General features: G+C 41.9%; 1 protein-coding gene across 1 annotated transcript; it reads right to left on the bottom strand.

Annotated features, from left to right (window-relative positions):
• Window positions 1-3,970: 3,970 nt before the first annotated feature.
• On the bottom strand, window positions 3,971-24,127 carry ldhba (lactate dehydrogenase Ba). The gene is made up of 8 exons (XM_063072381.1): window positions 23,988-24,127; window positions 20,102-20,235; window positions 17,773-17,890; window positions 14,679-14,852; window positions 13,216-13,389; window positions 12,428-12,545; window positions 9,716-9,839; window positions 3,971-4,693 (listed from the first exon to the last, which is right to left on the bottom strand). The coding sequence occupies exons 2-8, from the start codon at window positions 20,228-20,230 to the stop codon at window positions 4,520-4,522; spliced, it is 1,011 nt and encodes a 336-aa protein (XP_062928451.1). The 5' UTR covers window positions 20,231-20,235; window positions 23,988-24,127; the 3' UTR covers window positions 3,971-4,519.
• Window positions 24,128-24,613: the final 486 nt, after the last annotated feature.

Below are 24,613 nucleotides of genomic sequence, written 5' to 3'. Positions count from 1 at the left end.
GGTTGGGAGGTGGTGTAGAGTGGAGAATGTGCTTGGTTGGGAGGTGGTGTAGAGTGGAGAATGTTCTTGGTTGGGAGGTGGTGTAGAGTAGAGAATGTGCTTGGTTGGGAGGTGGTGTAGAGTGGAGAATGTGCTCGGTTGGGAGGTGGTGTAGAGTGGAGAATGTGCTTGGTTGGGAGGTGGTGTAGAGTGGAGAATTGCTTGGTTGGTACGTGGTGTAGAGTGGAGTCTGTACTTGGTTGTTACAGGAGGTGGTTTAGAGTGGAGTCTGTACTCAGTTGGAAGGTGGTGTAGAGTGGAGAATGTGCTTGGTTGGGAGGTGGCCTCTCCTGTCAGTGCTGCCCTCCAGTGTTTGACTGGAAGATTGACAGGCTGTACCATCAATCTGCGTGTTGCTCAGGGACTTGGATGATACACATGTTTTCTTGCGTTACGATGTGTGCTTTTTCTCTCTTGCCATTTTGAATGTATGTTATTCACCTTGGCCCCAGAGGAACATCATCTCATTTGATTGTATCCATGTATGGTCTGAATGATAATTAAACTTGATTTGATTTAATTTGATTTGATATTTTCTGGAGTTTTGAACAATAGCGTACTTTCAGTTTTACAGCAGGAGTCATTATCTACACCCACTAATCAGCTTTTACAAATCCAACATTTTCTTTTATTTCTGTTTCCACCGATGCTTGTTTAATTCAATATTTGATCACTGTGTACTCCAGTGAAGTGCTTGAAGTCAGCATTCCATTCATGATTAGAACGTTCTTTCTCTAGCAGTATCACAACCATGCAAAATAAAATGTTACTCAATCTGACAAGAGAAAGCAAATTTGAGTATATTGGTAAAAGTGTGAGGTTTTTTTGTCTGAGACTTGCTTGGTTAGAAAATAGAATGCAATTGCTTAAAAGATCGAATAGTTAAATTGAAGAAGCATTTGGATATGGGTCTGAAAAGTCAAAACCTGTCTAACTATAGAGGCTTCCATACCACCAAAGGCCAAGTGTTAAGCAAGCACTCAAAGTATTGAGTGCCATGATTAGCAAAGAAGCAACAGCCGACCCCAACACCTTTCAAATCATTGCTGGGGACTTAATCAGGCTTACTTGAAAGAATCACTGCCCAATTATCATCACTTGCAGCACCAGGGGTCCCAATACACTTGACCACTGTAAAACTATGATGAGGAATGACTTTCATTCCATCCTTAAAGTGCATTTCAGGAAATCTGATCCTCCTTCTCCAACCTCCATATAGCCAGAGACTAAAGAGGAAGACTCCAGAAGTAAGGACAATAAAGGGATGGTCGCAGGAGGTAGAAGAGCGTTTACGGGATTGCATTGATTCGGTGGGCTGGGCTGTGTTTAAGGACTCAGAGGATCTGAATGATAACACCACGATTATCATGGATTTATAAAGACAGTTGTGGATGAGTGTGTCCCCAAAAAATCGTTCAGAGTCTACCCCAATCAGAAGCCCTTAATGAATTAAGAGATCTGCAATCCACTGAGTGGTGACTAAGTACAATACAGAAGGTCCAGCTATGACCTCCGGAGAGTCACTTCACATGCAAAGCGGCAATTCCAGATGAAACTGGAATCACAGAAGGATGCTCGATGGCTGAGTCAGGGCTTGAATGCTATTACCTCTTCCAAAGTAAAACCAAGTGACACATATGAAAACAAGGTTTTGCTCCCAGAGGAACTCAATGCTTTTATGCTCGCTTTGACTGACAAAACATGGAGGTACATTCACACAATCCACAGCCCCCAGCAACCCTGTGATTTTAGTCAGTGAGGCAGACACGACGAGATTCTTCAGGAGGGTGAATCCAAGGAAAGCGTCTGGCCCAGACAGGGTACCTGGCTGATTACTGAAGACCTGTGCTGATCAACTGGCTGGAGTATTCACTGATATCTTTAACCTCCTGCTTCGGCAGTCTGAGGAACCCACCTGCTTCAAGCAGGCTTCAATTATTACGGTGCCCAAGAACATGGTAATCTCCCTCAATGACTATCGTTCAATAGCATTTACATCTGTAGTGATGAAGTGCTTTGACAGGCTGGTGATGAAACATATCAACTCCTGCTTAAATAGCTATTTGGATCCGCTCCAATTTGTCTACCACCATCCATCAAAGTTGTTGGTGAACGCAGCAGGCCAGGCAGCATCTCTAGGAAGAGGTACAGTCGGCGTTTCAGGCCGAGATCCTTCGTCAGGACTAACTGAAGGAAGAGTTAGTAAGAGATTTGAAAGTGGGAGGGGGAGGGGGAGATCCAAAATGATAGGAGAAGACAGGAGGGGGAGGGTTGGAGCCAAGAGCTGGACAGGTGATTGGCAAAAGGGGTACGAGAGGATTATGGGACAGGAGGCCCAGGGAGAAGGAAAAGGGGGAGGGGCGAAAATCCCAGAGGATGGGCAAGGGGTATAATCAGAGGGACAGAGGGAGAAAGAGTGAGAGAAAGAATGTGTATATAAATAAATAACGGATGGCGTACGAGGGGGAGGTGGGGCATTAGCAGAAGTTAGAGAAGTCAATGTTCATGCCACCAGGTTGGAGGCCACCCAGACGGAATATAAGGTGTTGTTCCTCAGTTAGTCCTGACGAAGGGTCCCGGCCTGAAACGTCGACTGTATCTCTTCCTAGAGATGCTGCCTGGCCTGCTGCGTTCACCAGCAATTTTGATGTGTTGCTTGAATTTCCAGCATCTGCAGAATTCCTCGTGTTTGCGTTGTCTACCACCACAACAGGTCAACAGCAGAAGCCATTTCATTGGCTCTTCACACAACCCTGGAACATATAGACAGTGAAGATGCATCCATCAGGGTACTTTTCATTGAATACAGCCCCCAAAACTAATCAGTAGACTCCAAGACCTAGGCCTCAATATCTCCTTGTGCAACTGGATCCTTCATATCCTCACTTGCAAATCTCAGTCAGTCGGATTGGCAACAACATCTCCTCCACAATCACCAGTAGCACAGGTGCACCACAAGGCAGCAAGCTTAGCCCTCGCTCTACTCACTTTACAGTTACCAGGCAAGTATGGCTCCAGTGTTGTATGGAATTTTGCTGATAACACCACTGTTGTTGCCTGAATCAGGTGACGAAAAAGCATAGAGGAGTGAGATTGAACATCTGGCTGAGTGGTACCACAACAACAAAATCTCACTCAATGTCAGCAAAACTAAACTGCTTATTGATTACAGGAGGAGGTAACTGGAAGTTCATGAACTAGTCCTCACCAAGGGATCAGAGGTGGAGAGGGTTATCAGTTTTAACTTGGCCAGTGTTATCATTTCAGGGGATCTTTCCTGGATCCAGTGTCATGGCACAGAAAGCATGGTAGCACATCTACTTTCTTAGAGGTTTGTGCACATTCAGCATGTCATCTCAAACTTTGACATACTTCTATAGATGCATGATGGAGAGTATACTGACTGATTGCATCATGGACTGGTATAGGAACATCAATGCCCTTGAATGAAAAAGCCGACAAACAGTATTGGATACAGCCCAATCTATCACATGCAAAACCCCCTTCACCACTGAGCACATTTAGAAGGAGTGTGTCACAGGAAAGCAGCACCCATTATCAAGGTTCCCCACCATCCAGGCTATGCTCTTTTCCCATTGTTGTCATCATGGAGGTACAGGAGCCTCAGGTCCCACATCACCAGGTTCAGGAACCCCTCAATTGTCAGTCTTTTGAACCAAAGGGGATATCTACACTCACCCCAACAACGAACTGATTCCACAAGCTATGGACAACTTGTGGACTCACTTTTAAGGACTCTGTAAGTCACATTCTCAATATTTATTTTTTATTATTTCTTTTTTTTCCCCTTTTTTTGCATAGTTTATTGCCTTTTGACATTAGTTGTTTGTCCTTATCTGTTGTTCATTGTTTCTTTGTATATACTGGGGATGCCTGCAAGAAAAGTATAGTAAACAGTGACATATACATATTTACTTAAATAATACCTTTATTTTGAACTTTGAACTATTGGAAAGAAAATACAGACAGCAGCTCTTTCGGAAAGCTAGTATGGGCACAAAAGGGCTGAATGGCCACCTTCTGTATTATGACTCAATAAGAAAGAAAAGAGATAAAGTAAATTTGCTTAAAAACTGGTGTCAGTAAGTGTCCTACTTATCTGAACTTCCACAAGTCAACTAGGTTGGGGAGTGGAGGTACTCAAACAATTGTTTATTCTTGAAAGGAGCACATTGCATGTTTTACCAGAAGATGAACTAGACTGGCCCCTTTTGTGCCCATCTTTGTGAAAAAGGTAACATGGATCTTTAGCTGTAGAGAAATGAAAGTTATCTGCATCACAGCAAGCGTATCAACACTTTTGAAGCAATGAAGATAATAGAAGCAATAGGTGGAATACATTTGATTGTGTGTAGATGACAGCCATATGATTGGTGTCAATTGTGGAGTGTATTTATGGTGATACTGTCACTCCCACCATAAGGTATGCTTTTCTATATCCAGTCGTTTTATAGTTGGCTTAACTTTGGAGTTCCTTTAGCTCCTTCTGAATGGCCCAGAGGGTGTCAGCGCTCTTCCTCAGCTGGGCCACCTCACCTTCTTTCAGGGTTTGGTTGATGACGGCAGACAGACCCTCAGCACTCAGGACACAGGGCAAGCTCAGGAAGACCTCGTTTGCTATACCGTACATGCCCTGGGGAAAGGCAACGTCGTATTGTTACAGGAGAACTCTGCACTATTTCCAGACAATAAAGCTAGTGTTGCATATACACATAGCAAATTAGGCACACATTTTTTTTTCCAACTAAAAATATATTGCAACACACACTGGAAGAACTCAGCAGATCAAGTAGCATCTATGGAAATGAATACACAGTGGACGTTTTGGGCTGAGACCCCTCTTCAGGACTGGAAAGAAAGGGGGAACACGACAGAATGAGAAGGTGGTGGGAGGAGAAGGAGTGTAGCCAGAAGTTGATAGGTGAAGCCAGGTGGGTAGGAAAGGGAAAGAGCTGGAGAGGAAGGAATCTGATGGGAGAGGAGAGTGGACAATAGGAGAAAGGGAAGGAGGAGATGATAGGAAGGTGAGAAGGGCAAGAGGCCAGAGTGGGGAATAGAAGAGGAGGGGATGGGGAGCGAATTATTTTTGACTGGAAGGAGAAATCGATATTTATACCATCAGGTTGGAGGCTACCCAAAAGGAATATAAGGTGTTGCTCCGTGCCGAGAATGGCCTCATCATGGCACAAGAGGAAGCTATGGACTGGCATGTTGGAATGGGAATGGGAATCAGAAGAGCTTGACAGAACGGTCGCATTTAACCGTAGAGCAGTGTTATCCAGGAGGCAGATGAAAAGACAAACTAGGGAGCAAAACCATGGAGCAGCTCAAAGCAGCCCCGAAGCACATTAGTGTAAACAAAGCCTCACTTTTGATTTTACATCTGTGAGTCTGCAAGGAAACACATCCTCTTAGAAAGGAGGATGTATCCAAAAAAAAAAAAGCAGGAGCATCCGATAAGCAATATGTGTGTCAAATTACACAGCAGAGCTCTGCTCAATGGAAAGTCTTCAGTAACAACGGGTTGCTGGAATTAGTTTTCACTTGAAAGGTGTAAAGTGACAGGAGTAGTTTAACCTTAATATATGGAATAAAGGGAACAGCAACAAGTCTGCCACCTTTTCCACACCTTGCTGATTCTCTTGATCTCTCAGTGTCAGAGTGAGGCAAACAACTAATAGTGTAGATTGTTAACTTGTCAAATTAAGGCAAAAAAATTCTAAGAAAAGGGCCACATCACGAGTAAGGTGGAAAAATATATTTTTTAAATAATAATGGCAAATTGCCCTTAAAGGATTTGGTATACAAATAAGCAAAGAGATGGAAGCTTCATCACTATGAACTGGATTAATTCCAATTTAGATACTGCATTCACTGCTGGCATCTCAGTTAGGGAAGGAGTTTATGGAAGGAATGCTGTGTAGATGCACTAATACTAAGGCAGGAAAATAATGAAAAGAAGATGCATAGAATAGGGCTTTTGTTCCCATAAATGTAGATGGTTACATAATGATCCCTCACATTTTAAATAGATTAAAGGATTATATATGACGAGGAAAGAAACTTTATTTTACCAGTATGCAAGTCCACAACAAAAAGGCCACAACTTTAAAAATGAGCATCGGGGCACTAAGGGATGGTAGAAGGAGTCATGTGTTCATTCAAAGGGTATACAGAACCCAGGACAATTTCTTCCACAGAACTATTATAGTGTGAACAGAACTGAAAACTCCAAAACTACAGTTACTACACTTCGCTGGGGTAGGTTATTAAAAGTTAAGGAATTGAAGTTGATGGTTGGGTGGCGGAGGTGTTTTTAAACCAATTCCAATTTGGCCCATGCCTGTTTTTAGTATTTATTCAAACTCCAATGTATCAATTGGGGATAACTTTCCACTACAAGTAAACAATTTAGCTGTTACACTCAATCTTGAGCCCAGATATCTGGTGATAATTGAGCTGAGTTTACAAACCACAACATACTCGAGCGCCTAAGAACTTAAAGAAGCTTTCTTTAAAGAGAAGCCTGCACACATTGTTCTGTTATGTTGTGCAGTGTAGGAGGGGCAACAAGGATGTGTTTGACTGTGGATGGTACTACGTCACAGTTTAGCCTTCAGTCAGTGCACATTATAAGTTACTTTGGAGCCCATTCTTGTTATCACAGTTTAAGATTTGATATTATCAGGTGGCACAGTTGGTAGAGCAGCTGCCTCATAGTTCCTGGGTTCAGTCTCTGGGTCTGTTTATGTGGAGTTTGCTTGCTTTCTCTGTGACATGAGTGGTTTCCTCCTGTATCCCATGGGAATGCAAGCTGGAAGGTTAATTGGCCGAGGTAAGACCACTCGTGCATAGATAAGAGTAGAAACTGGAGGGACTTGATGAGAATATGGCAAATATAAACCAGAGAAAATGAAATTACTCCCACAGCTAACACTGACTCAAAGGGATGAATGGTCCCATACATTGTATGAAAAGAGAAAATAATGAAATCACAGTTGTTATCCTGCATTCAAGGGAACACCGAATTTTGGAACGGTTAGGCTCCAGACTACCCAGCACCTGAATGATTCACAATTAATAATTCTGAATCACGTCAGACCAGAGCCAGGTGATGTAGATCTGAACATGTAGGTCATCCCTAGTGGTATATAGCTCATTCGCAATTGCCAATGCATCAGTCTTTTTAAAAAGCATGACAGCAGTAGAAATTATCCTCAGCATAATATGTTAGCTTGAACACATATGACCATTCTTTGCTGCCAGGGTAGATCTCACTATGTGTTACTGTAGGTGGAGAGTGACTGACAGATCCTCTCTAGTGAAGAGCTGTGCTTATGCCATCCTCCTCCTGTTTTGCAGCTTCCCGTGGATAAGACTTCATCTATACGCTACTCTCCATCTCTTTCTGGTAAGTATGTCAAAATTATCAAAAGGATGCACCCTATTTCCATATTTCTTTTTGATATTAAGATGTTTGTTTTACTTTATTCTGAAGCATTCGGTATTTTACATGATTTGGAAAAGTCTAGCAGAATAAATATGATGGATGAAGATTTGTAACTATTTACAAAAAGGGATCTTAATATAGATTTTGAAAAAACTCCCACCATATTTCAGCCAATGTTAAAAATCTTCATAACATTTCTATTTGGCCAGCCAAAAGCTTCGAATCCATTGAGTGTCAAAATCCAAAATTGTATTGGAATAAAAGATGAATTAGTCTAAGGACCAATATCAGATATATTATTATAGAAAAAGTTGAGTGCAAAAGCCAAATCCTTTGGTTAAGATGGAAAATATTGTGTGACATGTATTTTCAGGAGATCGTGTGATAATCGGGAGCACTTGATGAATATTTCTTCAGTATTCATATTAGTCAACATTTTGGTTTAATACAGCTCTGCAAGTATTAAGGCAATACATCCTCATGTACTTTCTATGGCTTAAAGCTGCTTGGAAGTTCTGGCATTCTGCAGAGAACCACATTAATAGTGTGGAGTTGCTCAGTGGACTGGACAGAAAGATCTACAGGTTATTTACAGATTTTGGTACTCATTGCATTCCCTTTAATCTTTTCAATTATTTAAGTATCGTTTAAACTTACTTTTTAAAATCATTTGAATTTTGAAAAATACTCAGAATATCAGGGACGTGCTAAAGTGTTCTCATGTAGCTTTATGTCAAAACATGTAAACACGTGACAATCCTTAAGGCCGTTTTAACATCTGCCGGACGATGCTGAGGATGTTCTACGAGTCTGTGGTGGCCAGTGCTGTCATGTTTGCTGTTGTGTGCTGGGGCAGCAGGCCGAGGGTAGCAGACACCAACAGAATCAACAAACTCATTCGTAAGCCCAGTGATGTTGTGGGGATGGAACTGGACTCTCTGACGGTGGTGTCTGAAAAGAGGATGCTGTCCAAGTTGCATGCCATCTTGGACAATGTCTCCCATCCACTACATAATGTACTGGGTGGGCACAGGAGTACATTCAGCCAGAGACTCATTCCACCGAGATGCAGCACAGAGCGTCATAGGAAGTCATTCCTGCCTGTGGCCATCAAACTTTACAACTCCTCCCTTGGAGGGACAGACACCCTGAGCCAATAGGCTGGTCCTGGACTTAGTTCATAATTTACTGGCATAACTTACATATTACTATTTAACTATTTATGGTTTTATTACTATTTAATTATTTATGGTGCAACTGTAACGAAAACCAATTTCCCTCGGGATCAATAAAGTATGACTATGACTATGACTATGTTATAGCCGGGGGTGGTAATGGGGGACAAGCTCCCACTATCTATTAAATGCTCCCAATGCCATGCACCTCAAATAACCACTGACAACCAAGTTCACCTCCTGGCCTTCACATGTGGATTAGCTACTAAGCCTGGCAGAACTGCTCCTACTGACGGGAGAAGGGGCAAAGGTAGGTTACTGGCACCTTAAAACCAGTCGCTTCGGGCAGATGGAGCTCATCAGTGCGTTTAACAGATCATCTAGAAGAAGAAAACTCGAATCTCAAACCTCTGCTGCCTTGCAGCTATATCCACTCATAGGAAAGGCTTCAGGAGTAAACCCCAAGGGAAAAATCCTGAGCTGGAGTCACTAAGGCAGTCCTACATTGAGTTCAATGCTGACTGGACACTCCTGTGATGCTGCTGGTACCAAACTGTGTCGGTCTCTGCTGTTCCTATGGGTTCAGCAGATACATGGAGAGGGGGAGCTTGCTACATGGGCACCAGCTTGCCCTCCATAGTGTACTGGCCAGGCTTGCATATCTAGACAGCTAGGATGTAATATCTATGGTCAACTCTGACTGATAGAGGCTTTCACTCAATCATGAAGAAAGCAAATAATGCAGTCCGCATCTTCTTGTAGCAAGCGGGACAGACAAGTGGCAATACCCAACGGTGACAGGAAGAAAATCCTCACTGAGTTACGATTGTAGCAAGACTTACTAAGAAACCATACTGACAAGGAAAACGTTCTGGGAAGATCACCTGTTAGTTAATATTTATCATATGATAACCATATGTTACTTCACATTTCAGCAATTAATGGTTGGAGATCCCGATACTGACAAATAATCACTCAATCAAATCACCCAATTAAATAAATTACTGAGTTATCCAGCAAGGTTTCATACCTTCACCATGGTGGACACTGGGTGAATTCTGCTCAGATTTTTCACAATGGATTCAACTAGTTCCGCAACACTGAGGCCAATAGCCCAGTTGGTGTAACCCTTCAGCTTAATTACCTCATAGGCACTAGAAAAGATCAAAAATTATATCAGGCATTTATGCATCCAATAACAGGCTCAACTAAAAATGAGAGAATTGCATAATAACAATTTTATTTATGACAAACTAGAATTAATGATGTTTTTCTGTACCATTTAGAGTACAAAACTTCATACAGAATAACTAGCTGGGATGCAAAATCAGTGTCACACTGATTTTATATTGTCCTGTCTACAGTGAAATTCTAGGAAAGAAATTCATAAATGTACCAATAGTTGCTGCCAACACCCAGATCAAGGGCCACTGCCATCCCGGCCATGCTTTCTTCTCACTATTACTACTGGGTAGGAAGTGCAGGGGCCTTCAATCTGACACCACCAGGCTCAGGAACAGTTATTACCCTCCAATCAACAGGCTCCTGAACCAGCCTGGATAACTTCACTCACGTCAACTCTGAACTGATTCCACAACCAACAAACGCACTTTCAAGGACTCTACACTTCATGTTTCCACATTTATCTATCTACTTGCACAATTTGTCATGATGGTGACATGTGCATATCTTGATAATGCATTTACTTTGACTTTGAGGTACATACATATTTTGATAATAAATTTATTTTGACTCTGGAAGTTCACTGCTGTTTGTGAAGCATCATCAGGTCATACAAACACCAGTCTTCTGTACTGGAATCTATCATAATGTTTTACTACACTGAATTGATTACAATGGTAATAGGTGTTGACAGTTTAACGCCTGTTAAGAGTGATTTTTGAGTTTAGGTCATTTACATTTAGCAAATGGCTTTGGCCACCAGTCTTCTGTTCCTTGAAAATGTATTCTGGATTTAATTTGGAACAATGCATTCCTAGAAACTGTGAATCCCAGTCCACAGATGCTGCTGGCATCTGTGGGATGGATGCGAATCAGAAGGTGCGAAGTTTGTATTTAACTTCAAAAGAAAAGCATTGTCTATATTTTGTAAATATGGAATTGTCCTTTGTGTTTAGCAAATAAATAACGAGCCCCACGTTGCGCCAGCAGATCTTTCTACCGAAAGGGCGTCTCCGTATGATGCCTGCTGTACCTTGTTTTGTCGAATAAAGAAGTTGCTTTGTATCTAGCAGTTATTCTCTCCGGCAATTTCATTCATGCAACAACATTGTCCATCTCAGCAGCATTCAATACAAAATTTGTGACATCCATTAAGGTTCCGTAATCCACACTTTCCTCACCACCAACACCATATTCATGTTGTGACTCTGAAAGATTTTGCAAACAGTCTGGGTTTCATGTGATCACAAACTTCCTATCCTTTGTAAGACTTTGCTGGCTCCCACATTTGGGAGAACCACAGCCGGAACATATAGTTTTATAATTTACCATCGGGCCACTGGAAGAACGTTTTCCTTCAGCAACATGGCTGAAATCTGGAATTCCCTATGCCACAGTTTTTGATGCTGAAACAATTAGAGCTTTCAAATCTGTAACTGACAGGTTTGCTTTGCGAGGGCAAGGACACCTAGGGAAATTAAGTAATAATAGTCAAAAATGCAGATTTTCAAATCACCAATAGGACATTAAAACAGTAGACCAGATTTGATTGGCTGACCAACCCACTCCTGGTCCATACTTTACAATAACAAATACAATTCGCTACATTGGGTACACTGAATCTCCTGGAGTGATGAAAGATATTGGATAAATTACAGACCCTTTCATTCTTTTTTTTAAACTGGCAAATTTAGTTATTGTTTTCCATTTCTAATTTTGTGCATGGGCACAACAATATACATTAATGAAGTTACCTATAAAGCTATTTTCGAATCTGGCTAACGTCTAGAAATTATCGTGCAATTTAAGTGATGAACTAGACATGAGCAGCAGTATGCTACCAACATACCATTTTGATTGTTCAATCTCCAGTTGAAAACAAGGTCCAAAGCATCACACATTTTCAGAAGTGTAAGTGTACACCCAGTACTCATTTCAGAGGTTGGTGTTGTGGGTAGAGTTGGTGGGGTATCAGTGATTGACAGAAAGAGAGAGGAGAGCAAGTTGGTGACTGCCTGTTGGGCATTTGGGGCAGGAGTGGAATCTGGGGGGGCAGACATTTTAATTGTGGTCAGGTTGGAAATCAATTGCAGGGTAGAGTGGGCAATAGATCAGTGTGATAGAAAATTGGAGGTGATCAGTAAAGTAATAAAGGGTGATCCCTAGGGTTTGAGCAAACCACACACATGCGCTGAGTGTCCACCAGGACAACATGGTCCAATTCCCTGCAATGCTCCAAAGCAGCACTGTAAGGGGTGTGATGTCCTCCAGTGCATCTGAAATTGGGTAGGGCACAAAGGAGACTCATGCATTGTCAAATATCTGGAGTTGTCTAATGCTGAAAAAAAAATGCAACTGGGTTTCTAGATAGCTATCTTTTAGTGAAGTGCTGCTCTTGACAAGAAACTGTTTTAAAAAACCTTTCTAATTTTTTATTGTGTCAATGCATTTTTGTGATGCTTGTTTAAAGCATTTCTTAATCCCAATGAATCTGGCTTGTATCCAATTCATTTCCAACAGCACCTGATGCTAATCTTTACACTTAAACATTAATGTGTACCTGTCCACAACCATCTTATGCACTTCCTTCCAGTCCTCCTTGTCCTGGGCAGTTCCAATTTCAGGATTCAGTTGTTGCAACCCAACTCCCGCCACATTGACGCCGCTCCAGACCGGAACTATAAAAGTAAAACATTGGAATGTAGGCCAACCGGTTCCGGAGAATGATGGGCAAAACACCAAAAAGCTGCTGTGTGCAATAGCTAGTGTTACATGTGTAATGATACATACAATATATCACATTCAACTTTAACAACGTTGTGCAAATATTTGTAATTGGAGCAACTGAAATATTTGATTAGATAGTGAGCAACTAATCAGCTTAGCAAATCTTATGCTAACAAAGCGAAACAGCTGGATTGCAGATGTTTTGACAGCATTGCAAAATGCACTCCATTGGTTCCTATATAATCAAGTCCATGTAATAATAGGATTAAAGTAACATTTAAACCACATTCTGTTTTAACTCTTTGAATACGGTTACTGGATTGACCAAGTTGAATGCACACAGCACTCAATAGCTTTACCTTTTTGGAAATAGTTTCATCTGTGCACCCCACATGAACTCCCCACCTAAAACACATGTGTAAATGGAGGGCTGGAAGTTTGGAGTCATCAGGAACAAACGTCAGTTCCAAGTGGATAACAAGGGTGGGTTTGACTGTTCCAACAGCCTGGGTTCCTCAAGATCAACAGGGTTAGAAACCATTCAGTTCAATACAACTGAAGTGTGCAATGCCCATCACCTAGAGTAATTTGGTGACATACACTCCAATCACCAAGCCTTACCGCTGGAATCTCCATGTTCACCGAGCACCCACCCATGGCAACTGGATGGGTGGAGACCAAGTTTCTCAGCCATCAGGTAGCGGAATCTGGCAGAATCCAGATTGCAGCCACTGCCAATCACACGATTCTTCGGGAAGCCACTAATTTTCCAAGTTACATAGGTCAAAATGTCCACTAGAAACAGAAACAACAAAAAAAATGGTTTGTACTGTGATCAGCTGTAGAACAATGACTCAGTTCAACTATAATATAGCCAGCAGCTATACCTCATGAGGAGCCTGAGGATATCTGGTAAATTACCAAAGACTCTTTAAAAAAAAATCTACAGATATACTCATGGAGAGCATTCTGACTGGTTGTATCACTGCCTGGTATGTAGGTACCAATAGGATTGAGAAAAGCTGCAGCGAGTTGTGAAATCAGCCTCCCACCATTGAAGACATCTTCAAAAAGCCATAGCTCAAGAAGGCAGCATTCATCATTAAGGATCATCAGCATCTGGAACATGCCCTCTTCTCGTTACTACCATCAGGAAGGAGGCACAGGGGCCTGAAGATGCACACTCAATGTTTTAGGTAGATGCTTCCCCTCCACCATCAGACTTCTGAATGGACCATGACCCCTACCTCACGATTATGCTCTCTTTTGAACTATTTATTTCAATATATTTTTTATTGTAATGTACATTGCATTTTATGTATTGCAGTGTACTGCTGTTGCAAAACAAGAAGTTCACAATGTATTTCAGTGATGGTAAATCTGATTCAGGGTTAATTAACCATGTTTCGCTGTTCTGATAACTTTTAGTAGTAGAAATTTGACTGAATAGAAATGATGGATATGGAAATTCCCAATTTGTCCTCCTGTCTGCTGAAAGGGGTTACCTTTGGCTTCAATTTGTTAAAAGTTTATATGATTTACAAGATCTAATTGGTGTCAGGTAGAGAACTGCTACTTCTGCCTTTAGACTTTGCGGATGAACGTCCCCTAACACCGGAGCATACAATTCTGATTGCAGTTCCACTGAATGAGGGCTTCAGCGATGGCGATAATCATCTTTGTGCCTTGTCTTGCACACAGAGTGGATGTGAAAGATGCGATTTTGAAGCACACTGGAGCTTTTCTTCAATGCCTCACCTCCTCCACCAACATTACTCTAAACAGACTTACCAACAATTTATGCTGCTTGGGGAAGAGTTGGCTGAAAAATGCGGGCAGAATAAAATGTAGTTAGTATGAATTGATGCACGATGGTCGATATGCACTTGGTTGGACAAAAGATTCCCCACTGTATGTCTCTTCATGGTATCTTGCACATGACCTGCTGCACTTCCTTTCATTCGGGCAATGACTACATTGTAACAGCAGGAAGTTAGACACTCTGTACAAGCAGCTGCTGTGCGGCAAGCATTATAGCTACCAAATCTGAAAGAAACACGTCCGTTAAAAAGTTCTGTAAATACCTGGATTGGAAACCACAATGATAGTGCAGTTGGGGCTGTATTTTACAATCTGGGGGATGATGAATTTGAAGATGTTGACATTTCTCTGGACCAGGTTGAGTCGACTCTCGCCCTCCTGCTGACGTGCCCCAGCAGTAACAACTACCACCCGGGAATTTGCAGTGATGGCATAATCTGTGCACGAGAGAGACCAGAAAGCTGAGTCACAAGCGCGAAAATTAACAGGCGAGCTACGAACTGGATGTACTGAAACCTATCCTTGTAATACATTACGGAAGAACAAAAAGATTGTAAGTAATTTGTGCATTCATGGCAACACAGTTAGTACAGCACGGCTCCAGGCATGATCTGGTGCTGTCTGAATGGAGTGTGGACAATCACTACAAGTGGGTGGAGTCCCTCCAGGTTTCCTTTCACTTCATAAAGACGTGCAGATTGATGGATAATTGACTACCACAAACTGTCTCCAGTGTGTCAGGGAGTGGTAGAGTCGGACAGGAGTTATTGTATGCAGAACACAGAACATTGCAGTGCAGCACAGGCCCTTGGCAATCATTGTGTCAGGATATTTGTTGGTGACGCAGTGCAAGGTACAATCAGCGCGAAAAGTCATTCATTGCTAAGCAGCGCCAGATTTAAAAAGAGCTACGGTGCTTTCAGGACTTCTCAGCAAAATACTAACGATCTATTTGGTACTCAGCAGGGTAAAGAAAACGAGGTGTAATCAGAGTGGCTATTGTGGGAGCGGACAGTGTATGAGTGGATAGTGTTAGAGTGTTCAGGCATTGTGCTCAACAGGCTTAGGCAAGCACAGGCTGAGATTCCATGTAAATTTCTAGTAGTGTTTTTTTCCCCTGTTAGTATATATCTAGTGCACTGAGAAGTGATCCAGAGTTAGTGATATGTTCCTTATGTGAGATAAGGAAACTTTGAGAGACCTCCAGTCTCTTTGATAACTACGTCTGCACGAAGTGCATTGAGCTGCAGCTCCTTCAAGATCGTGTTAAGGAACTGGAGCTGCAGCTGGATGACCGGCGGGAAAATGAGGAGGTGAGGAGGAATATAGTGTAGGGAAGTGCATGGTCATGTGCTTTGGTAGAAGGAATAAAGGTGAGTTCTATATTCGAAATGTGGAGAAATTTTTTTTAAAAATCAGACACAAAGGGACCTGGGAGTCCTTGTGCATGGCTCCCTAAAGCAATCTTGAAGAAAGATCTCAGCCCAAAACATTGACTGTTCATTTCCATGGATGCTGCCTGACCTGCTGAGTTCCTCCTGCACTTGGTCTGTGTTTCCCTAAAGGTTAACTTGTAGGTTGAGTCGGTAAGGGAGAGAAATGCAATGTTAGTATTCATTTCAAGAGAAGTAAAATACAAAAGCAAGTAAGTAATGTTGAGGCTTTATAAGTACAGTATTGGTCAGGCCACAACACTTGGAGTATTGCGAGCACTTTTTGGCCACTTATCTAAGAAAAGATGTGTTGGCTTTGGAGAAGGTTCACGAGCATGATCTCAGATATGAAAGAGCTAACATATGAGGACATTTGATTGCTCTGGGCCTGTGTTTGCTGGAGTTTATAAGAATTAGTGGGATCTCATTGAAAGTTGAATCAAGTTTATTGTCATTTAACTATATACCTGTATATAACATATATAACCATATAATGAAAGTAGAAATGAGATAACTTTTTTCCGAACCAGGATATTCAAATATCACATATAGTAAGGCCTAGATAGAGTGGATGTGGAGAGGATGTTTCCTACAGTGAGAGTGCCTCAGACCAGAGGTCACAGCCTCAGAGTAGAGGGACATCCATTCAAAACAGATATGAGGAAATATTTCTTTAGCCAGAGAGTGGTGAACCTGTGGAATTCACTGCCACAGATGGCTGGGCAAGCCAAGACATTGGGTACAGTATTTTTAAGGCAGAGTTTGATAACTTCTGGATTAATCAGGACATCAAAGGTTATGGGGGGAGGGGGAGAAGGCAGGTGAATGGGGTTGAGAGGAATAATGAATCAGCCATAGGGAATGACAGAGAAGACTCAATGGGCCGAACGGCCTATTTCTGTTCCTATATCTTATGGTCTTCAGTCTACAGTGTTTATACCAACCTTTCAACCTATGTTAAGATCAATCTAACCCTTCCATTTTACATAGTCCTCCAATTTTCTATCATCCGTGTGCCTATCTAAGAGTTCTTTAAATGCCCCTAATATACCTGCCTCTACCACCATCACCCTTTGGGTAAAAAGCTTCCCTCTGACATTTGCCCAATATTTTCCTCCAATTACTTTAAAATTATGTCCCTGTGTATTAGCTATTTCTGCCCTGGGAAAATGTCTCTAGCTATCCTCTCAATATAGACAGTAGACAATAGACAATAGGTGCAGGAGTAGGCCATTCGGCCCTTCGAGCCAGCACCGCCATTCACTGTGATCATGGCTGATCATCCACAATCAGCATCCAGTTCCTGCCTTATCCCCATAACCTTTGATTCCGCTATCTTTAAGAGCTCTATCCATCTCTTTTTTGAAAGCATCCAGAGACTTGGCCTCCACAGCCTTCTGGGGCAGAGCATTCCCTATATCCACCACTCTCTGGGTGAAAAAGTTTTTCCTCAACTCCGTTCTAAATGGCCCACCCCTAATTCTTAAACTATGGCCTCTGGTTCTGGACTCTTAACATCTTGTACACCTTCACCAAGTCACCTTTCATCTTCCTTTGTTCCAAACAGAAATGCCCTGGTTCACACAACCTGTCTTCATAAGACATGTCCCCTAGTCCAGAGTATTCTGGTAAATCTCCTTGCACCCTCTCCAAAGCTTCCACATTTTCCTATAATGAGGTAACCAGAACTGAACACAATATTCCAAGTGTGGCCTAGAAGTGCAACATTACCTCTTGGCTCTTGAACTTAATCCCCCAACTAATGAAGGCCAACACACCATACACCCTCTCAACTTGCCTAGCAGCTTTAAGGGATCTATGGAACCGGACCGAAAGATCCCTCACTAAGTGTTTAATGGGCACTTTTAACTGGGTTAGCTTGATTCTCTTTTGCATAACTCTATGACACAATGATCTTTATTACCTTTGTTAGCCATAATCTTTGGAGTTTTAAGGAACAGACTACCATGAAGAAGATCCATCATTTCTCCTTTCAGTTTGTCTTCCAGAACATCAACCAAAGCCATCTCATCAGTAAGCTCCTGAGAAAGAAAGTACTGTACTGTTACATGGTGATTTCTCCTTATACTCCACCCCAGTATGAGCATATTAGGCAATAGGAATAATTGGAACCAGCAGAAGTAGTTGTCTGACCCCTCAACCTTATTCACCACCATTAAGTATCGAATAGTTACGTTTTATTCCTTTGGTTATACCCATTTAAGCAAACCTCCAAAAAAATTGCCATGAGAACCTAACATGCTACCAGGTTCTATTAGGAAGAGATGCCTCCCCACCCACCCTCCCAAGAATCCACATTCCCCACATGCTATCTAGCAACAGTGGGAAACTGAGTCACTGAGGAATTTACATCATGTGCAAGAAATGAAGAAGATGAGGTTGTTCAGTTAGAAGCAAAGAGGGTGAAAGGGAGATTTAACAGAGTTGTTCCAAATTCTGAGAAACGCAAGGGCAAACCATTCCCATTGCCAGAAGATGATTCAAGACAATTGCTAAAGAGCGAGAGGATAGGAAAAGATCTCTTTCGCTCAATAATACAATACTGTGCGGATAGTGTTTCTTCCACAGGGTTACATGGAAAGAGGAAGTGATACATCTTTCATAAGGTAGAATTGTTCTCTTTTGCTTGCTATACAAGTATAATTATCTGGTGTTTTAATTAGATACCATCACAGTGCTGAATTTTCTGTTGTTATGTACCCCTAGGGTTCATATTTTCTGTGGACTGTCACCTTAAAATGTCGGGACTGACTTTTGGACACTGTTTGAGCCGTTACAGAGAGAGAGAGAGGGACAAAGCCTGCCTTCCAAATGGTGTATATGCGAAATCTAAAGCGTGTTTACACTTATACAAGGACGCTTCCTGCTTGTGAGTTCCTACAGAGAGAGAGCAATGAACAGCTCGTGAGTTGCCATGGTGACTGAGGATGGAGTTATTCGACAGACAATCGATGTTATGGTTTCTCTGCAGCGCGTTTACTTTTTACAAGGGCAGTTATAGACACAGAGAAACACATGCTCAGAGCCAAGATGGATTCGATCAATGAAAGACGCCAGTGAGTGAGGTCCTGGTTTAAACTTTCAGTAGCCCGGAAAGGGGTGAGTTGAGATTGATCCAGAGTATTGATAAACGACTCTCACAAGTACTGTAACTAGAAGAAATTTGCAGAGGGAAGAGGAAGGTTTGAAATAGAAGAAACCTAGTGACAAAGAGGTCACTGTTTGGACTCTCTCCTAAGTAGCCCGTGAGGGTGAGTTTGAATTCCATTCGAATACGAAGGTGTGACTGTCACTTAGTTAATCCACAGGAGTGGGTTCTCTGGTGAGGGGAAAACCATTGTGAATATCACTTGTGTGTTACCCTTGTCTGGGTGTGGTAGTTCACTGAAAAAGGAACCCCTGTGGCAAATCACTGTTGGAGTTATTTCGTCTGTTGTCAAACTGGATAAGTGGCTATCACAGTTGTGTGTTTGGGGTAACCTTGGGTGGAAACTACCTGTGTGTGATAATCCTTGTCTGGTTTGGTAGTTTTACCACTTGAAGACAGTACCTCAGTGATAGGCTACTGTTGGTGATAATCCATACATGGATTCAGTTTGAGTATCCTGTGGCCACCACTTTGGGATGACCCATAGCTGAATTCAGGTGTGGTACCACTTGTGTTGAAAGGATATTCGTTGAAGATCACTGTCGGTGATACTTCGTGTGTGGAGTGGAACAACTTCGGAGATAAAACCTACAGCCCTTGTTATCTGGTATAGCTGTCATGGAATCTGTGGAATAGCGACGTAATTGCCTTCTCACAACATTCGTCTTTTGGATTACAATATCTCTCATTAATTAACCTGAGCATTGAACTGATCTATCTTACATTCCATCGTAAGACTGTATCCCTTACCACCAAAGCTTGAAGAAGTTTGGGTTTTATATTTACACACCTGTATGTGCATAAGTTTTGCTAACTTGTTTGATTTATCTGGTTTTATATTACTTTATTGCATAGTTACTAATAAAAATAGTGTTAGTGAACAGAAAAAAACAGACTCCAGGTGTGTTCCATTGCTAATGGTTCTTTAACCTGTTACGGGGTACGTAACACTGTTGAATCACAGTTAACATTCTGTGAAAATAAATCTATCATCAATTCAGACGTTGCACTATGTGCCAAGTATTTAGTATTTAAGATGGAAACTGCATTTGTTCAAAAGGACAGCCCAGGAGACCAAACTTACCCTCAAGAGAACGCTGATAGCACAGGCCATCCCAACTTGGCCTACACCCACAATGGTGACCTTATTTCTCGAAGCGCCAGATTGAGCTTGAGAGACAGGGGTGATAAGCTTCTGCTCCACGTTTGCCATGTTTCCTGACCAGTAATAAAATAATTTTTTAAAAAAGATTTTAAATAATAATATATTTTGTCTTACTTTCAAAAATATCTAAATGATCACACAAAATACTGGAAAAACTCAGCAGGTCAGTCAGCATCTCCAGCCTGCTGAGTTCCTCCATCATTTAGTTCTTGTTGCTTGGATTTCACGCATCTGCAGATTGTCTTGTGTTTGCGGATCTAGATGATCATTTCTTTTTAGTCAATGCTGTCAAGTTTAAGTGAGATGACCTGCTGAAAGAAAGTGTTTGTCACCTAAACTTAAACATATTGCATTAGGGCACGACAGTAGCATAATGGTTTCCGTGATGTTATTGGACGCTCAAGGCGTCAGAGTTCAGAGTTCATTTCCCACGCAGTCTGTAAGGAGTTTGTACATCCTGCCCATGAACATGTGGGTTTCCTCTGGGTGCTCCAATATCCTCCCACAGTCCAAAGTTGTACCAGTTAGTAGGCCGCTTGATTACTGTCAATTGTCCTGAGATTAGGCTTAATGTTGGGGACCAGGGAACGGAATTCTTTCCATTACAGGCACATTGTCAGCACAAAAGCCCTGTCTCGCACAGCTATACACTTGTATCAAATAGTGGTTACACCTCAATGACACTGAAAAGGACTGGGCCACCCTGAGATTGTGAGAGGCACTACCAACGGATAGGGGCTTTCTCTCGTCAATAAGGAACTGAAAAATTAGAAAATTCACTGCTGTTCATCCTGATAAGCATAAAATGAAACTTCAGTTATAGCACATTCCTGCAAGTGGAAAGCACATGCCAGTTTTTCACAGCCTTGCTCCTATAGAAGAGGAGACACTAACTACAGGACATGGGTTGGGGGGGGGGGGGTGGCTGTGGCAGGGAACAAGAAACTTAGAGGAATCAAAGGTAGATTTTTTTTCTTTCCCCGGGAGATGTTCAGATTGGTTGTTTGTTAGTCTTTATTTATATATAGTTCTTCATAAATTCTATTGCATTTATTTTCCTGTAGATGCCTGCAAGAAAATGAATCCCAAGGTAGTATACAGTGAAATTTATGTATTTTGATACTAAATTTACTTTGACTTATATTGACTTAGAATCTGAAATGTACCTTTAGAGCTGGGGCTTAGATTCCCACAACTTTTAAGTATCTAGCTGAAGAATCCAATTACAAAGTTAATAATATTTAGGTCAGTCAGCATGGTGGGAATGACATGTCCATTTCTATTCTATATTACTATCACTAGAACTAAGAAAATACCTTGCCAGAACTGGCTGACTCAAGATCAGCCCACAAACTCCATCAACCTTGCCTTGGTTTTGAAAGCACAACCAGTGATAACCATTACAATGGACATTTACAAAATGGAGAAGATAACAGCATCCGTTAATCATAAGTTGGAACAATTTGATTCATACTGAGAAAAATGGTTTAACTACATAACACCTCATAGGCCTGATTTTATTCTCACAAGTCAATGAATATGTTGTAAAAAAAAGATCAGTCCCTAAAAAAAAAAGCAAGCACAACCAGAACGACACCTCACGCATTGTTCAGTCTGGGAGCAGCTCCGCCCGGCAAGTCCAGCCTTTCAAGGAACCAGACCGAGCATCTCTCCACACCTTTCACAGCCTGGATGTGGGAGACATTAGTGAGGGTCTGGAGAGGGCCATGAGAATGATCCTGGGAATGAAAGTGTTAACATATGAAAAGTGTTTGATGTCTCTGGGATGGTACTTAATGGAATTTAGAAGAATGGGGTGGGGGGGGGCTCTCATTGAAAGCTCTCAATTATTGAAAGGCCTAGACGAAGTGGACATGGAAAAGATTTTTCCTATAATGGGGAGTCTGTGACCACAGGGAACAGCCTTGGAATACAAGGATGTCTTTTTAAAAGAGATAAGGAGGAAGTCCTTTAGCCAGAGGGTGGTGAATTTATGGAATTCATTGCAACAGATGGCTGTGGAGGCCAAGTCGTTCAGTGTATTTAAGTGGAGGTTGACAGGTTCATGATTAGTAAGGTTATGGGGAGAAGGCAAAAGAATAGAGTTCAAAGGGATAATAAATCAGTCATGATGGAATGACAGAGCAGATTCGATCGGCTGGATGACTTCATTCTGCTTCTGTTTCTTATGGTCTTATCTTAACAATCAGATCTGAAATTGAACCCTGCAACTACCAAGCATTTATTCTTCAATCATTCTGGAAGAAGTGGAAAGCTTGCAGCCATCAAGCTGATAATTCACCCACACAACGCATTCGACGAGCGACAGCCACTTGTTCATCTTTTATTTTGGCTTTGAAAATTTGGCTATATATAAATGCCCTTGCAGAAAAGTCAACCCAAGAGAATAGCTGCAGCCGACTTCAGTGCCAGACTAGACTGAGGCAAGTTTCCAAGTCTTTATTAACTATTAACTTTATTAACAAGTCTTTATTCAGTTCTCTGTATCCAGGCATCAACACCAAATTGACATGTGCGAACTGGTAGCAGCGTGCTCTCAAGTTTAAAATATTAATTATTCCGCTTCAAAAACTCTTGTCTGAACATCCCATTTTGGCCCCTGACACGTCACTTCCCGCTCCTCTCCACTGGTACTGTACCCATGTTTTAACATGAAAGCTCTGTACTTCTTTTCCTTAACCTCCTATTGAGGTTCAAATTCAATATTTTTAAAGCCCCTTTGTACTCTCGGCGTCTCTTAAGACAATACCTCATTTTAAAGCTATTTATTTTGGAGCAGCAGTTTAAAAGGGTTGTGTATCGTTAAACCGGATTTTCCAAAACGCCCGCTCAAACTGCATTCATTGGTGGGATGCCAAATTGCACAGTCACAGAACATGTGAACTACCGTAGTCGAGATTATTCGCAACAGTTAGGCCTTTTTTAAAGAAAACATTCGGCTGTCAGGAATGGGGATCGCCATCCCAACACTCGTGTCAAGGAGCACAGGAAAAGCCGGTCAAAGTCATGCCTCCCCCCAAGGTGACATTCAGCGGCGCCGGCCGGCCGCCCGTCTGGTGGTCGCTGCCACGTCGTAACCTTCCCTTTAACAATACTGATTTATCCACGAACATCAATTCCAACGTAGAAATTATTTTATATTGACGTCTACAGGCGGATGCTACTTAGAAAATAAAGTGCTCCCCATTTTGCAACGTTCAGAGTTACATAAAGACTGCAATGTGACAAATTGAAAACAACTCAATACATCCTGTGTCTCGAAAAGTGACACTTGATGTGGAACGTGCTTTAAAGGTATCAAAAGTTATCTCTCCCTTGACTTGTATATACAATTTATCATTTTATTGCCTTCATATTTGCCACTTTCCGGTGGCCACGCTTCTTACTCAAGGTCAGAGTCACAGAGTAAGCGCTGGAGATAATTACGGCAAATAGACTGAGGAAGCCGCGGTACGGATGCGGTGTTTCACACTATTCGCCCTTCTCGGGGCAGCCTGAGAGTTTCGCATGATCCCCAACTTTCAAAGAGCGAAAAACTTCGCACTCAGGGGAAAACTTTGCGCATCCATATACCTTCAATTAAACTCCTGGCTTTGAAACAGAAAAACAGCACGTAGCAGAACGCTGCATACACTGCCGCGTTACCAGGGATCGGATTGCTTTTCAAAAAATTCAAGGATAAAATTAAAAATAACAAGAACGTCGACATAGGCAGTGAAAACACGAATGCTTTTAAAACACGAAAATAGTAAATTGGTTGCAATATGTGCATTAAGACACATACCAAAACTGTCCCAGGACTCCTCGCTAGTCTGCCGCTTGCAACGCCTGCTGTGCGTTCCTATACAGTTGAGATGAACTCTTTGTTGGTCCTTGTTCCGACGTGATTGGCCAGGCACGTCACACTGAGTGAAAGGAAACCGACCCTTCACTTCCTCGGCTCGTGTATGCTGTTCCCCGGCTGTGGCTTCAGAGAACGGTTTGGTGTTCTTCGTGACTAATATTCCTATAGAATTTGACTTCGCTTCCAACTTATGACATCTGATTACTACATAATATGTTCTTTCCTCACCTATCTTTTAACAATAAGGATTAAAACTAATTATTTTAAGAGTAATCCCCTTTCCACTATGCAGCGAGAGTTGATTTGTGCCACCTTCAGTAAAAGATATCACTGTTGAACTGGACGATCAACTTTATTTGCTGCAAACGAGAGAAAATCTGCAGATGCTGGGAGCCAAGCAACACGCAGAAAATGCTGGAGGAACTCAGCAGGCCGGCAGCATCTGTGGAAAAGGGTGAACTCTATTCACTGAATAGTCGACGTTTTCGGCTGAGACCCTTCAAGGGAAGACTGAAATTTCTTCAGGGTAAGCATCCCTGGAAGAGACCTCGCAGTGTAAAAGTCGA

The sequence above is a fragment of the Mobula hypostoma genome, chromosome 20 (genome assembly GCF_963921235.1).
Source record: "Mobula hypostoma chromosome 20, sMobHyp1.1, whole genome shotgun sequence".
Classification (NCBI taxonomy): Eukaryota; Metazoa; Chordata; class Chondrichthyes; order Myliobatiformes; family Myliobatidae; genus Mobula; species Mobula hypostoma.
The sequence above is the reverse complement of the archived record's forward strand: the minus strand, read 5'-3'. Positions and strand labels throughout refer to the sequence as shown.